The following is a 16,315-nucleotide window of genomic DNA, read 5'->3' as shown; positions in this document are numbered from 1 at the left end:
CGTATTTAGGGCCTGATCCTGACGTTAGACACACAAACACCTTCATAGATTCATAGAACTGAAGGCTAGTAGGGACCATTTAGTCTCACCTCCTGTATATCACAGGCCATTAAATTTCAACCGTTACCCCTATATTGAGCCCAATAACTTGGGTTTGACGAAAGCAGATCTTTCATATTTCTACCTTGATGCTGGCAGAAATATTTTAAAGACGCATACAAGTATATATGATAAGGCAGTACTAGGTGTTAATTAACTACAATTTAAAAACCTCAATATAACCAGGTTTTAGATTGGATTTAGGCCTTCCCCTGCAAGGGGGAAATACATACGCTGACTAAAAACCAAAGCAGACCCAGTCTATTCGTATTGCGCAAACTCCAAGCAGAATGGCAAAAAATGTCAACGAGCAGCATTTTAACTGGTCACTGTTAGGTGCTGTGCAAAAGGAGGAGGTGGACTCCAGGCTCTCAGAGAGGAATCTAAAGTCAAGGGAGACAGTGGACGAGGACTAAGCTTCGAGAACTCAGGGAGGGTGGTTTTTTATTGTGGCGGATTACTGCTTCGGGGGAATCGGTGTGGAGGTTCCACGACGATGGGTGCGTGAGAAATGCAGAAAAGGAGCGGAGGGAGGAAAACAAGGGAGTGGGGGCATCTCTGGTATGAACAGGAAATCGGAGGCGTTCTTCCAGGTTTAAAATCTCTCTGTGACTTGCTCCACCCCGGGGCCCGGGAAGCACCCCCACCGCGGCCCAGGGGGATGGGACAGGATAACATCAGCCTCTCTCAGGGGGCCAGGACAGCTGATCCTGCCCCTTGCTCTGGCAGGAAAGGCTCTGTGGGAGGGCAATGGGGCTGGGGAGGTGAGCACCCCATGGAAAGGGATGGTGACGTGAGGGAGCCCTAGGGAAAGGGATGGGGGGGGAGGGGAAGTGAGGGTGCCCCTAAGGAAGGGGTTGGGGCGGAGGGGAAGCTCTATGGGGGAATCACTATAGGCCTGTGGGGACCCTATGGAAGGGGGCGGGGCTCAGCACGTGGGGCCCCTATGGACGGGGGCGGGGCTCAATGGGGAGGTTGCCCTTGCCCCTCACAAAGATGGCGGCCCCTGAGGCAGACGAGCAATAACCGGAAGTCCCGCGAGCCCTCACAAAGATGGCGCCGAGCGTTGCCCCCAGTGCCCGGAAGTGTCGCTGCCCCTCCCGCAGCCGGCGGCGGCACCCGCCGGACACGTCACGGGCAAAGGGACGCTCCCTCGCTTCGCGGGACGGACGGTGGCCGCCCAGGGTCGCGCCCAAGATGGCGGCGGCAGCGGCGGGGCCCGGGCTGCCGCGGGGCACGGAGGCGGCGGCGCTCTTCGAGGCGCACACGACGGCCGAGCTGCGCGAGGTGGAGCGGCGGCTGCGGGCGGGCATCGAGCAGAAGCGGGAGGAGCTGCGGCAGATGGTGGGGGAGCGCTACCGGGACCTCATCGAGGCGGCCGACACCATCGCCGAGATGCGCCTCAGCGCCGAGCACCTGCTGGGGGCGGTGCGGGGCCTGCAGCGCGGGGCGCCGGGGCCGCGGGGCGCCCGGGGGGCCCAGGTGAGCGAGGGGGCGGGGCCTGCGCCCCCCCGGGGTGAGCGGGGGGGGCGGGGCCTGCGCCCCCCCCCCCGGTGAGCGAGGGGGGGCCCCCCCGCAACAAGCCACGGTCAGTGCAGCCTTGGCCCAGGACAGGCCCCCAGCCTCTAGCCGGGCCGCAGGTGCCGGCCACACCCTAGCGTCACTGCTGGAGCCCCGCGAGGGCTGGGGGTGCCCCTGCCCCACAGCCCGCGCTCCTTGTCAGCGGTCAGAGTCGTCCTTGTGAGACCCTGCTGCATCGCAGCGCCACTCCCGCCTGGTGGCCCCCGCACCAGCTCGGCCTTTTCCCTCCTGCCAGGGCGGATAGGACATCCTGGGAGACGAGCCCCTGAGCTGGGCATGGCTGCGGGGACGGGGCGGGAGGGTGGGGGGGCGCATCGTCAGTTTACCCAAAGCCTGGGTTGCAGGACTGAGTTCTGTCCGGCTTTCGCCTGTTAGCGGTCACGGCCCGGAAGCGTACAGGGACAAAGCTCGGGTAGCTTCTGAAGTTAGCAGAATTACTGCGGGTGACCATTGTTGTGCCCTTGGAAGCGTGATTGTACCCACAGTCACAGCCTCTCCTTTCGTGCCCAGACTATGCTGCACTCCCAGGAGAAGTTCTATGGCACCGCAGCGCAGATCAAGCTGCTGCTGGAGATTCCCGAGAAGATCTGGAGTGCCATGGAGGCCTCTCAGTACTTACGTGCCACTCATCTCTACCTGCTCTGCTGCCATCTCCACAGCCTCCTGCAGCTGGATTCCTCCAGCTCCCGTTACAGTCCCATCCTTGCACGCTTCCCCATCCTTGTACGACAAGTGGCAGCAGCTAGCCACTTTAGGTAAGCAGCATGGTGGTGGTTGCAGCCCTGCCAGAGCCAGTTTGCAAATGCTGTCAGAGCATTGCACTGCCGTAATATTTTAAACCTACTTGAAGGCCCGATACAAATATAGCCTCCTATCCTCTCTTTTTCCTAGGGGAAGTAGGGATTATTGTTCCACAGCCACTGAAAGACTGAAAAGCTGAGAGACAGAGGTGAAGCAGTTTACCCAACATCATACTGACTGCCACTAGCAGAACTGACAGTAGAACCCAGGAGTTTGACTCCCAGTGCCCTGTCCTAGATCTCTCCTTCCTCATGGGAAGAAGTGTGGTGGTGGTGGAGAATATTTTTTTCCTCCCCTACTTTCTCTCTATTAAGTCAAGGGCTGAACATAGCTCCCTCTATGCTTGTCAGGCATCACTCTTGAAGGGATTGCATAAAGTGAGCTGTTGTCTTCCCCCTAGCACACAAGTGTTTCCATCCCCTGAGCAACTCAAGATGTCAACATGAACCCTTTGTATGCAGGACAGTCCATTCCAATTGGATGGCTGAATTAGCTTGGACACCTTTGGCAGTTTCCTGGTGGAGGGTTATTACTTTGAAAGGTTCAAAATGCTGTGTACTAGAGTAAGAATGTAAGCAGTGTTAGTTTACCAAGCTGGCAGGATCATGGAATTTAAACCACCCTTTTAAGATTGCACTGTTCCACCTCATACTTTACAGCCACTGGGGTAGGAAGGGTTGATGCGGTCAGGTTCCAGGACTGAGCCAGACGATCGGCTGCCCTAGGTGCCTCGTAGGTGACTCCTGTTGATTCCACCCATGGATATGAAAAAGACTGGGAAGCTTCGATTTCCCATATGTTCGATTTAGTCTCTTGCTCCGCCGGGGCCACCTCCTACTTGCATCTCATGGACAGGCAGGCTCCGCATCAGGCTGCAGCCCCAGAGTAAAGAGAGCCCAGCTGGCGGTGGAGGGAGGGACGTGGAGAGGATCCAGCTCCGGGCGACAGGGAGAGCAGTGAGTGACGACGGGGGTGTCTGTGGAGAGGCGCGAGCAGGAGACAGGGCCTCGGGGGTCTGGTTCTCAGCAGTTAGAAAGCTGGCAACCCTGTTCAACACCTGGTGACTGCATCTGACTTGTTTCCTTATTAGATCCACCATACTACATGAAAGCAAATCGCTGCTAAAATGCCAGGCCGTTTCTGACCAAGCAGTGGCAGAGGCCTTATGCTCCATCATGCTTTTGGAGGACAGCTCTCCACGCCAAGCCCTGACAGACTTCCTGCTGGCCAGGAAGTCAGCTGTTCAGCAGCTTCTGAACCAGCCACATCACGGTCAGTACAACTGGCTTCGCTCCTGAACTAATGTTAAAGGAAGCTCTAAGGTCTCTTTCCCATCTCAAGGAAAGAGCAGAAACTGAGTGGAATGGGGTTTGTCCTATTTTGTAGCTTCCATGGGAACTTTGCTGCATTGAATCAGGGTTAACACACAGCTAATTATTTCCCTTGGTCTTTTAAAAACAGTAGTGGCCAAACAGGATAGCTTGCAGGAGACTCCTTTATCACAAGATGGGGGTGATAGCTACAGAAGTACCTCTGAACCAAACTGATCCATCACAATAACTCTGCTTTGCTGTATGTATAAGTTACCCCATGCTTGGCCCATCTCCATTATCTATAGGAACAGATAGCTGGTATTTTCACTGTAAATACACATCTGCCTTGGAAAAATGTTTGTCCTTTCTGACCAGCATTGTTCTTATTATGGGACTGCTTTAATGAGGAAGGTTAGGGCTGCTGCCTCTATTAAGAAACTTTTCTTTTTAGGTGCGGGAATAAAAGCTCAGGTGTGTTCGTTGATGGAGTTGCTAACCACCACCTTGTACCAAGCTCATGCCCTGTTTTACACTCTGCCTGAAGGGGTGCCCTCAGATCCGACCCTGCCCTGCAGCTTGCTCTTTTCAATGCTGGAGACCACAACAGGCCAGGATCCGGCAGGTGAGCAGCTTGCTCAGGCAATGAGGTTTGGGATTGGCTTCACTATCTCATGGTCATTTGTGCATGTTCCTCATACAACTAGGGCTTAGTCAAGACCCCACTGAACCCACCCCACTCATGCGGCACAATTCTTCTAGGTAAAGGCATCAAAGTTTTGAAAGAGGAGATGCAGCTGAGCAGCTGGTTCAAATATCTACCACTGTCCATTGTAGAGTTCCAGCCAACCCTCCGAACCCTGGCACATCCAATCAGCCAGGACTACCTGAGAGAGACTCTTCAGAAGTGGATTAACATGTGAGTGTATAGAGGGAGCTTCTTCTAAGGGATGGATTAGGACAGTACTTGTTCTGTCACTGTATTCCTCCTCTAGTGAAAGGGAGTGAGGCGCCGTCAGACACCACTAGATCTGTCTAGCAGCATAGAGTGCTTCTGCAGCACCTAAGCAGCTCAACAGCAGTCCTTGGCCGGGGGTTGTAAAATGGAGCCAAGTCTACTCACCTGCCTGTTATCCCCATAGAAGCGTATCAGGATGCCCGTGTCCGCCACAGAGATGCTGAGATAAGGGATTATACAGACTAAACGCTCTCTTGAAAGCCAGGTTGTTCAATACATCAGTAAGGCAGCAGATTATAACCGGAGCACTTCCCTGCAATGCTGAGTGATCTGTGTCTAGCGTCCCTGCAGTATTACCGAAAATAAAGTCCCCCAAACTCTTATCCAAATAGAAAAATGCCTCTAGGTGCTTACCTGTACTCTTCGGTTTTTCCTTCCTGGGGTTGTTCTCATTCCAGCATCTCTTTTCTTCCTGCTGTCCTCCTGAGCACTGTGCGAGAGAGCTGGCAGAGCCTACACTATAAAGGTCCCAGGCTCCTCCCCTTTCCCAGCATGCCTTGCTAAGAGGAGAGTAACAGTCAGGCCTCCCTTTCCTTATGTAGTGGCTCCGTCAGCCCCATGTGACTCTGCCCTCTACCTGTGAAATGCATGAAAGCGTAAGCAAACGGTAGCTCTTAGCTGCAGTCAGACTGAAGTTTGAAGCCTTCTTTGGTTGAGAGGAATTCCTACCCCCAAACTTCTCCCTGCCCAGCTGCCCCATTTTATTCTCCAAAGAGCACCTCCGTCAGGGGCCCACGTACGCTAGGGTGGCTAGTGGGGAGTTGTCACAGAGTAAGGTGATGGTCTTTGCCCAACCCGGGTACAGCGCTCCTTGCCTGTGGTCCAGGGCGCTGAGATACATGGGCAGGGACCCCGTAGGGGAGCATGATGTGCTTCTAGTAGTTCCTGGGGATGACGCAACATGTGGGTCAACAAGGCCAGGAATGCAAGCGGCTGGATCACCGTGAGGTGGCAGGTAAACTGCCTAGGTCATTTTCAGCCCTGCCACGGGTCTCCTGGCTGCATCCTTTCACAAAGCAATAAGAATCCCTTTGTAGTCCAGCCTAGAACAGTAAAGTAAAAGTTCTCTGCTGCATTGCCTGGAGCTGTGATACGAGGGAATGGGACCGAAGTGAATATTGCTTTCAGGTGTAACGAAGATATCAAATCTGGGCTTATCACTCTGCTGGGCTACGTGAAGAGCCTGAAAGGCCTAGCCGGCATCCGTGACGCTGTGTGGGAGCTGCTCACTGGTGAGTCCATGAGCCAGAACTGGGACACAGTGTGTCATCGACTCTTGGACAAGCCCATCTCCTTCTGGGAGGACTTGCTGCGCCAGCTTTTCTTGGACAGGTTACAGGTGAGATGCTGTCGGGGCTTAACCAGGCTGACTTTGGCAGTGTTTAAGTGCTGTCTGCTTCCCTAGCCTGGCAGTCTCAGCAGAGAACAGGTCATGAGGGGCATACATTAGCTGGGTGGGGGGCAATGTTCCCTCTAATTTTTTGACAGGCCATGTGCGCAAAAAATTTCTTCTGTGTAAATTTTTGTGTGCGCGGTGCTTCACCGTGTGTGCAGGGTTTAGGATCTGTGTGCGCGCGCACACGTGCACAGCTTAGAGGGAACAGTGTGGCGGGGGAGGGGAAGGCTGGTGCTGCATGGGGAAGCTTGCACAGCTGCTCCTCTTGCGGTACTGTCTGGGGAGAGAGGTCTTTGCTCTCCAGGGCCGCCCACAGTACCTTTCAGCAGCCATAGAGGCACTCTTAAAATGGGTGATGTGGCAGCCGCTGAGACCTGAGAAAGGAAAGTTCTCTTTTCCAGACTCTGACGAAGGAAGGATTTGACTCCATCTCCAGCAGTTCGAAACAGCTTCTTATCTTAGCTCTACAGGAGCTTGAAGTCAAGTCCAGTACCTCCACCCCCAGCAAGCACATCCAATTTGAACACAACATGGCTTTGTTTCTGTGGTCAGAGAGCCCCAGTGACATGCCTTCTGATGCTGCCTGGGTCAACGTGGCAAACCGCAGCCAATTTGCAAAGAGTGGCCTGTCTATGAAGGCCCAGGCTCTCACTCCCTGCGTGCAGAGCTTCTGTTCTGCCTTGGATACCAAACTGAAGGCCAAACTGGATGACCTTCTGTCCTACCTGCCCTCTGACTCTTCCACACCCAAAGAGATATTGGGCGTGCAGTCCAGGAACTCTGCTTTTGATAGATATGCTGATGCTGGCACCGTAGAAGAGCTGCTCCGTGATCACTGCATTACCTGCATCCAGTATGTCTTGGGCTGTGTTAGAGAAGAGCTGCAGAGTGCTGAGGACAAGCTGAAAGGACACACAGACGCTCTGAACGATGCCAAACTTAATACCGTCCTCTTCATGGCAAGACTGTGTCAGTCACTAGGTGAACTGTGTCCTCACCTGAAGCAGTGCATTCTGGGTAAATCAGGCAGCACAGAGAATGTAATGAGGGAGACCCGGTCTTTTAAAAAGCTGGGGAAAGGGAAAGTCCAGGAGGTGAATCCCATGCAGGCCAAGTGGCAGGAAGTGAAAGAACAACTCCTGCAACAGAGCCTGTTTGCATATCAGATTTGGAGCTCAACTGTTATAAAAGTAAGTAGCCCGTTTTCTTTGGGCGCACTCCTTTCCTGTTTAGCTTTCTCTTTCACAGCTGCCCACAGCCACCACTCTGCTTGTAGTTCTGGTTCTTCAGAGACTTTCCATTCATTAGAACGCTGCCACTACTAGAATTAGGGTATCTAATCAGTTTCCAATGACTGTGGCTGAGCTATGGCTCTGAAATAGTCACACTCTGAGGTGCCAGATCCCCTTGGTGCAACGCTCTTAAAGACAAATGGAAAATACTTTGCCCACCTCAGTCTCCTCAGCAGATTCACTAAGTGAAAAACATAAGGGAGCCATAAATAGACTGCCTGACCCCAGTACCTGCATTGGCCTGTTACTGAATATTTGTATTTTTCCCTTCTAGGTCCTGGTTCACCGTTTCACCAAAACTTTGCTGCTAGATGCAGCTGGCTCTATCTTAGCTACGGCCACCAACTGGGATGAAATTGAAATTCAGGAGGAGACAGAAACGGGAAGCAGCATAACGTCAAAGATCCGACTCCCTGTACAGGTGTGAGCAATGTCCTCTGGGTGAATGGAGGGAAATAATCTTTCAGGAGGCCAAAAGCTGCTTGTTAAATAGTCAGTAAACCTGCGTTTCATTCTAGGAGGTTTCACTGAATTCAGTCCTATCTTATGAAATCTTCTTGGACTCATAGTCACATATCCAAGTCCTAGGGGGCAACTTGAAGATCTTAGGACTTCTGCCAAAGAATACGCATGCAGTGTTGTAGCTCTCTGTCTCAAGATATGAGAGAGAGGGAGCTTTTATTGAACCAACTTCTGTTGGTTACAGACTTTTGCACTTCCACAGAGCTCTTCTTCAGGTCTGTCCTATAGGAGAATGTGAATGTAAATACGCTGTGAGGGATAAGCCCCAGCCAGCCCCTGGCCAACATTCCCCCTCTCACTAAAAGCGGTCCCTAAAGTCCATGTTGCTGACTTGGTGCTGTACCCAGAATGGCTGGTGTTTGTATAACACTGTCACTACATCACCTGTAGCCCAACTTTTTGGCTTTATTCCTAATTATTTGCAGTACTTTTCATTGTGTGCTGGGTAATGCTTAAGGAGAACAGTCCCTGCCCTGAGATGCTCCCGCTGTAGAGATAGTCAGGGAAAGGGGAATTAAAAGAGGCAGCTTATAATGTACAAATCAATGAGATTCCTTAAAGGCAGTGCAGCAGAAGTGAGTTTAAGACAAACTCAAAGGTGGACAAGGATGAGCTGTAGGAAAGAAGGCCAGGTGGTGATTGTATAAATCTGACAAACAGGTGGATGAGATTGGGCAGCAATAGTGGAGCGGCAGGGGTAGGAAAGTTGGGAAGAGACAAAGCTATGTAGACTTTTGAAGGTGGTGACAAGCAGCAGATATTGGCTGGGAAGCCAACTGAGGGACTGAAGAAAGGGAGGAGTTACATGATCAGACAGGCAAGAAAGAGGAGTTTAGCAGCAGCATTTTATACAGACTGAAGGGAGTGGATGAGTGAGAGAGACATTGGGGTGAAGAGGGAAGATACTGCAGGCAACAAGGCAGGCTATAATGAGGCCTGAACAAGAGACGTGGCTGGGTGGGGGAAAGCAAAGGACAGAATGAAGGAAGTAGCATCAAGATTTGGAATGTCTTGCAAGTGTGGGGTAAGGGAAAAGGAGTAAAAATATACCCCTCAGATTGTAAGCCTGAGTGACTGGGAGGATGGTGTTGTGAACAGTGATAGAAAAAGTGGGAAGACAAGTTCAGTTTTTGTCTATATTCAATTTAAGATCTGTCTTAGTACAGTGATGGAAGCCAGGCGAGTACTTATCTGAGCACCTTATAACCTTTAATGTATTTAACCTCTTGATGCCTATGAGGACATCAGACAATTGAAATGTGGGATTGGATAGGAGACAGGCCAGTGGTAGAAAGAGATTTGTGAGTTATCAGCAATACAGACGATGGCTAAAACTAATGGAAAGAGCAAAGAGAAAGCCCTGGGGAACCCCCACCAAAGCCAGGGGAAGAGCTGGCCCCACCAAAAAACACAGAGGAGAAAAGATAGTATCTCAAAACCCTGCTGAGGATAAGATGTCAGGAAGGAGGGGTTGAGCTGCAGCTCTAGGATGAGGATAGAATAGAAGCCCAGAGGTTTGGCCAGGAAGAGGTAACTGAAGACCAAAATGAAACCAGTTTCGGTAGAGTGGAAAAAAGTTAGAAGCCCATCTGGAAGGAAGATAAGACAGACCTAGAGGAGGGAAAATCAGTACATTGGTTGTAGACTACATATTTCCTGATTTTTAGTGTGGAAGGGATGATAGCTGGAAAGGCAGATGGGGCTAACAGATGGTTCTGAAGATAGTGGAGACCAGGACATGCTTCATGAGGGGAAAGATCCAGAGGATGATGAGAAGGAAAGGGTATGTACAGAGTCAGTAAGAGTAAGGAGGTAGGACAGGATGGGAGCACTGAGGCAGGGTTCTGTGAGGGGAGAAGGCAAGAGACCAAGGTTGGTGATGAGGAAGGAGAAGATACCAGGAGAAACCCAGAATTCACATAACCTCTCTTTCACCTTGATAATGCCAACAACCCATACAGAAAGGTCAGGAACATATCCGCTTTTATTGGTGTCTTGTGTGTGTTTTTTCCCTCCAACAGCCATCCTGGTATGTTCAATGCCTCCTCTTCAGCTTGTGTCAAGAAGTCAATCGGGTTGGAGGTCACGCTCTACCAAAGCGTACCTTGCAGCTGCTGCTGAAGACCTGCCTGGCGGAAGTGCTGGCTGGCTATGAGAAGCTTGTTGAAGAGAAGCAGGAGAAGGTATGCTGCTGGGATTTTGTTCTACACCCTGGATTTTTGGTTGTACTAAAAGGGAATCTGCAAGTGCAGTCACAATTATAGTCAATCTTTCCTACTGATCAGGGAACCCCAAAAATTCATCCCTGAGAAGCCCCCAGAAATTTAAGCTTGTTTTATGGGACATAACCTGGGACTGGGATCCAGCTCAATGCGAAATCTCTACACTCCCGTGCCTCAGTTTCCCCACCTGCAGTTATCATCCAAGCCTTCCTTTCATGGGTTTTGAGACTGTAAAGTGCTGTAAGCCCTTGAGAGCCTGTGCAGGAAAGGGAAGTAGCCGCTTGCATGCTCCAGTGACAATGCTCTAGTTCTTCCACCTGTCTGCCTGGATGGCCAGCAAAGGCCTCTGAAAGGGAAACAGAGCTTTGTAAGGCCCTACTTTCCCATTAGCATGACGCTAAGAGAGATGGCTGCAGTTCCAGGAGAGCCATGGTGTTACTACAGTAATAGACTAGACAGATCTTCTGCATATTCCATTTCTTAGAAACTGAAGTGAATGCTTTCTTTGTCCAATACATGTGTCAGAACATACTTAAGTCTTTTCTTCTGTTTCGGGAGATACTTGGCATGACTGGCTTGGTCATTTCTTTTCAATGTGGCTTTGCTAATGTGTCCAGAAGCCTTTGGAACGGTTAGGGCTAAGACGTTCATGGCACTTCACAAATGAGACCGTGTCTGCCCTGAGGAGCATACAATATGAGTCAACATACAAAGAGGATGTGACGAGTGGATGTGGCATAGGATAGCTAACTGAACTGTTGGACTTAAGCCTGCCCCTGATTGGTCTGAGTATTTTGTTTGTTCTGTCTTGAAAAAAACCTTTGGAAACCATTATTATAAAGAGAATGTTGAAACATACCCTTCTGCCTTCCTTACAGAAAGAACGCACATTCCCAATGACTCAGAACAGGGCGTTGCAGTTGCTCTATGATCTGCGTTATTTGAATATAGTCCTAACAGCTAAGAGTGAGGAAGCAAAAACCAGCAGGAGCAAGCAGGACTCCAGGTACGGTATACTGCCAGTGTTCTAAGCCAAGCATCAGAGAGGCTGTTCAGGGTCTGAAGCAAGTTCTCAGTCCAGTTCTGACATCCTACTTCCTCACACACAATCACAACTTAAAGGCAGTCTAAACAAAGTGGCTCATTCAGCCTTGCTCTATGACAGAAGCCACCTACAGAGAAGTTCTTCAGGGAAAGCTAGAAGCCCTACAGGGCAGCATATGGGATACTGGTATGTCTGCCACTACCCATCATCTTTTCACCAACTCTTAAGCAGTCTAAAAATGTCAGAGTGGGATGAGGGTGGAGTATTGGAGCTGAGCCAGGCCAACCAGTCTCCTCTATGGGGGTAGACCTGGTATCACTAACTGATGCCTTCAGAGAACTCTTCTGCCTGGTCATGGAACTAGTCTTGAAGAACCTTACTTTTAGAAATCACACCTGTTTAGCAACAGGTTTGTGAAGCAGAAGAATAGGGAGCACAAATCCCACTCAGACACTTGGCTTCCGCTCTAAGGGTATGTTTACGCTACGAAATTAGGTCAAATTTATAGAAGTCGGTTTTTTAGAAATCATTTTTATATATTCGAGTGTGTCCCCCCACAGAAAATGCTCTAAGTGCATTAAGTGCATTAATTCGGCGGAGTGCTTCCACAGTACCGAGGCAAGCGTCGACTTCCGGAGTGTTGCACTGTGGGTAGCTATCCCACAGTCTCCAGAAATGAGATTCAAAAGTTCGCGGTTCTTTTCCTGTCTACCTGGCCAGTGCATCTGAGTTGAGAGCGCTGTCCAGAGCAGTCACAATGGAGCGGAGGCCAATACCATCAAATTGTGTCCACAGTACCCCAAATTCGACCTGGCAAGGCCGATTTAAGTGCTAATCCACTTGTCGGGGTGGAGTAAGGAAATCGATTTTAAGAGCCCTTTAAGTCGAAAAAAAAGGGCTTCATCGTGTGGACAGGTGCAGGTTTACATCGATTTAACGCTGCTAAATTCGACCTAAAGTCCTAGTGTAGACCAGGGCTAAGAGTGTCCTGTAAATAGGAACAGAAAAGCCTTCAAAATTACATTAAAGTACTTTCACCTCTTCCCTGCCACAGTTAGAGGCTAACTGAATGGAAGTTTTTCCTGTCACAAGTCTGCAGAAGCCTTGTGAAACTGAAAACTGCTTAACTGCTGCTCCTCTGATGTGTGCCTCCTACTTGTACTCAGACAGAGGTCAGCTGAGAGGGGAGCAGCTCAGTTTCATGAGGGACCACTCAATAGCAATTTCCACTTGCCCCATCATAAGCATCTGTCCACCTTGTAATCTACTTTTATTTAATATGAAGATCTGTAATGGTGTCTTTTTGGTCTTGTTGCAGGATTGAGAAGGTGACCGACTTCTTAGAAGCCAACATTGATCCGTTTGACTTGGATGTTTTTACTCCACATTTAAATAGCAGCCTTAACCGCCTGGTGCAACGAACCTCTGTAAGTTCAGGGGAAAGGAATTCCCTGCAATAGAAGTAAATGTTGCAAAACCTGTTTACTGCTTTATTCTACTGCAGAGTTATCAAGCAGGCTGATCATTTCCTCACATTATGCAGTTCAACTGCAGCTAACTATTGGCCTGCACTCAACATTGCAGATGGGATATTTAAAGCTTGCTGAGCGAGTTCTCTATAGCATGATAGATACACACTCCTACTCAGCTCTCTTCCTTCTGTAACCGAAAGGGAGAGTCATTAGAATCTGTGAAATACAAACTGCCACATAGACAGCCCCAGATTCTGCTACCATAGTAGCAGGCAGCTAGCTGAGGCATGGTCTACACTAGGAACTTATGTCAGTATAACTACATCACTCAAGGGTGTGGAGCGATGTAGTTAGTGCTATTTTTCACAGGAGGTCTTCTCCCATCAACCTAGCTACTGCCTCTAGGGAAGATGGAGTACCTACACAGACAGAAGCAGCTCTCCTTTTGCCAGAAGCTGGGAATAGGTGACAAGGGATGGATCACTTGATTCCCTGTTCTGTTCATTCCCTTTGGGGCACCTGGCACTGGCCACTGTCAGAAGACAGGATACTGGGCTAGATGGACCTTTGGTCTGACCCAGTATGGCTGTTCTTAGTGAAAATACTACCTAGAAGCACTGCAGCTGCACCACTGCAGCCCTGTAAGTTAGAGAAGCCCTGATTAAAGGAAACAAGTTTAAGACAGTGAGGGGAGACAAGTCAGCTGCCTTGAAATGCAAAAATTAATGTTTGGGAAAAGGATTCAGCATTACAAAGACAATTCCGTGTGAATTTGAGAGCTTCTGTATGGAGGCAAAAAGAAAAGGAGTACTAGTGGCACCTTAGACTAACAAATTTATTTGAGCATAAGCTTTCGTGAGCTACAGATGAAGTGAGCTGTAGCTCAAGAAAGCTTATGCTCAAATAAATGTTAGTCTCTAAGGTGCCACTAGTACTCTTTTCTTTTTGTGAATACAGACTAACACGGCTGCTACTCTGAAACCTGTATACAGGCACGGGCTTCTTGTTACTTGAGCAGTTTGTGTTACAGAATCCTCAGCCACCTGAAAAACAAAATGACACTTATTTCCTGTCTTCTAGGTCCTGTTTGGCCTACTCACTGGGGCAGAGAATCAGTATACCAATAGAAGCAATAATTTGAGCTCCCAGGAGCCTTACAATATCTTGCCATTAGCATCTAGTCAAATAAGGTAAGTTGCTCAGTGATGCAGATATCACTTTTTAGAAAGCAAGTGTCTTGAACTGAATGGTATGACTGAATACATTTCCTTATTTCTCTAAGATTTGGACTTCTACCGCTTAGTATGTCAAGCTCTCGAAAGACTAAATCTGCTGTTAAAAACCCAGAAAATCAGACTCAGGTTGGTGAAGTTGTTATAAACCATCCTAATCTTACCACATATCCTTACTGTGTTACCAGAGCAGGGAAGCAGCATTGTAAATAAGGGTTCCAGGCTTGCTGAGGAGACTTAAAAAAAAAAAGCAAGAACTTGGTTCGGGGTGCTTAAGAAGGGAGAACGGGTTGAGTAAATATTTAAGTCAGCAGCCCCTCGTAAGAGACAAGTACTTTTCAAACAGTCCCAAGCAGGGCTGCTTTTAAAAATACTGTACAAATCCTAATCCTCACATTAGTTTTGCAAGTAATCACACCCTCCCCCACCCCTTTAAAAAAAAAAAGCCAACAGGAAACCTGATTAGCTCATTTTCCTTAAGCAATTTGCTAAAGGCCAAAAGCAAGTCCGGAAGCACAGAATTCCAGACCTCTAGCCCCCAGCTGACAGACCATGTCAGTGCAGTGGTGACTTAAGTTTATGCAGTGATGACTTAAAATTTAGCTTCTTCATCTGTATTTAAGGGAAGTAGCAAGGAATGTTAAGCTGTTAAAGGATGCTAACTATTTTATAAACTTCATTCCAGTATGATGGTGACCCGTACTCCTGAAGAAATCTTGCTTGGGTATTTAAGCTTGTGTGCATTCTGAGTGGCTTGCTTCACCTACAACGGCATTTAGTGTTGTCCAGTTGCTCTGTATTAAATTTTATATTAACCTAAATTGTACAGAGATACCCATTCCCCACCATTTAAATGTCTATTTAGGCAGGGCTCCTGTGTGGAGGACTGGGAGAGCCAAGGAAGACCTAGCTGCTTCAGGAAGTGGTATTCCTAAACGCACTCATCCCTCCAAGTCATCACTGAACCCATACCCCACTATGGTGCAGTAGGGCAGTCCTGACTGATTTCATTCAATAAAGATCCACTTCTCTATTTAAGAGTAGAGACATTTACCTAAATGGGGGCCAACCTATCACATTCTGCTCCTTCAAGTTCATGTAATTCAGTGGGAGAACTTCTTGGCTTTAATTGTTCTAAAGAGCATTCTTGTTTCAAAACAATTCAATTTTAGAAAAATTATCTACCTCCTGCTCCCAGGGTATCTAGTATAGTTTAGAAACAGAGTGACGTTTCTTCCATACCTGCCTGTGTGTTACTAGTTGTAGCTGCAGTGATGTGTGTATATATAGTTTAATAGAAAGCCCCTTTTCTGAATTACTAGCAGATATGCGCTCTCCGCCTTTTCTCAGATCCCACTATGTAATGAATCATGTAAGACTGTGTAGCGTACTTAATCAAAAACTATTGTCTAGGTATAAGGACAGTGGTATTGTATCATTTCTAAAGCACAGGAGAAAATAGAGTAAGCCCCTTTCCTGGGCTAGTCAGTAAAAACAATCACATTAAGTGATTAAGTAGTTAACAGCATACTGATCTAGTTTAAAAAGTTGCACAGGGGGAAGCTCTATGATGCCAGAACCTAGAAACCCCTCTCTAGTACTAGAAATCTAGTGTAGACAAGGCTTTTTAGGCTGAGTAATCCTGTATATGTAGCCAGAGAGGCAGGGGTTCAGGTTGGACTTAGTTCCTACTCAGTTATACAATTCTTGATTCTCTTACCTTACTGTGCCTCCCTGCAGCTGCTAACCACTGGCTGTGTGTGGAATCAATGTAAGAGGCAGTATAGCAGTCACTGATTCTCTCTTTTAAAAAACACAGGTTCCACCTCCTTCAGTCATAAGAGCAGAAGAGGAAACATTCCGCCCCGGTTCCTTGTTCAGACAGCTTGCAACAGAGGAGGAGGACACAGCTGCACCATCCCTGTTCAAACTGGGTTGGCTCTCTAGCATGACCAAGTGATCTAATAAAAAGATGAAACACTTAAGTTTGCCTGCACATTCATTTCCACTTGGAATGCACTCTCCCAGGCCTGTACTGGCTAAACTGTTCAGCATTAGTTACTAAGAAAATAAGACAGCATGCTCTTATCCCTTTCCCCTAGCCACAGTATATTTGTTATACTATTATTTAAATTAGAAGTAGGTTAAGATATTGCAGTGTGACTGCTGAAGCAAAAAATTAACAAAATACTCTTACCCTTCCCTCTCACAGTTCTATCATGTAAAGCTGGGTAAGGGAAGAAGAAAAGTTCATTCATATAACCTCAACACCTTCTGGAGTGTTGAAATCAGCTTTCCTTTTTACTGTGCATCTCAGAGTGGCAT

General features: G+C 48.5%; 1 protein-coding gene across 3 annotated transcripts; it reads left to right on the top strand.

Moving 5' to 3' along the window:
• Nucleotides 1–1,137: 1,137 nt before the first annotated feature.
• Nucleotides 1,138–15,975, top strand: COG1 (component of oligomeric golgi complex 1). 3 transcript variants are annotated; one of them, XM_037913467.2, is made up of 15 exons: nucleotides 1,138–1,581; nucleotides 2,191–2,435; nucleotides 3,572–3,753; nucleotides 4,246–4,416; nucleotides 4,554–4,710; nucleotides 5,938–6,148; nucleotides 6,607–7,395; nucleotides 7,772–7,918; nucleotides 10,041–10,202; nucleotides 11,120–11,247; nucleotides 12,605–12,713; nucleotides 13,839–13,948; nucleotides 14,041–14,119; nucleotides 14,676–14,714; nucleotides 15,810–15,975. In XM_037913467.2, exons 1-14 carry the CDS (start codon nucleotides 1,153–1,155, stop codon nucleotides 14,697–14,699), a joined length of 2,943 nt encoding a protein of 980 aa, XP_037769395.1. In that variant the 5' UTR covers nucleotides 1,138–1,152; the 3' UTR covers nucleotides 14,700–14,714; nucleotides 15,810–15,975. The 3 variants fall into 3 exon arrangements, with proteins under 3 accessions (XP_037769395.1, XP_037769394.1, XP_043383542.1); XM_037913466.1 differs by lacking the exon at nucleotides 14,676–14,714; XM_043527607.1 differs by having other exon boundaries at nucleotides 14,676–15,975.
• Nucleotides 15,976–16,315: the final 340 nt, after the last annotated feature.

The sequence above is a fragment of the Chelonia mydas genome, chromosome 14, assembly GCF_015237465.2.
Source record: "Chelonia mydas isolate rCheMyd1 chromosome 14, rCheMyd1.pri.v2, whole genome shotgun sequence".
In the NCBI taxonomy this organism is placed as follows: domain Eukaryota; kingdom Metazoa; phylum Chordata; order Testudines; family Cheloniidae; genus Chelonia; species Chelonia mydas.
This window is presented reverse-complemented; position numbering and strand designations above follow the sequence as displayed.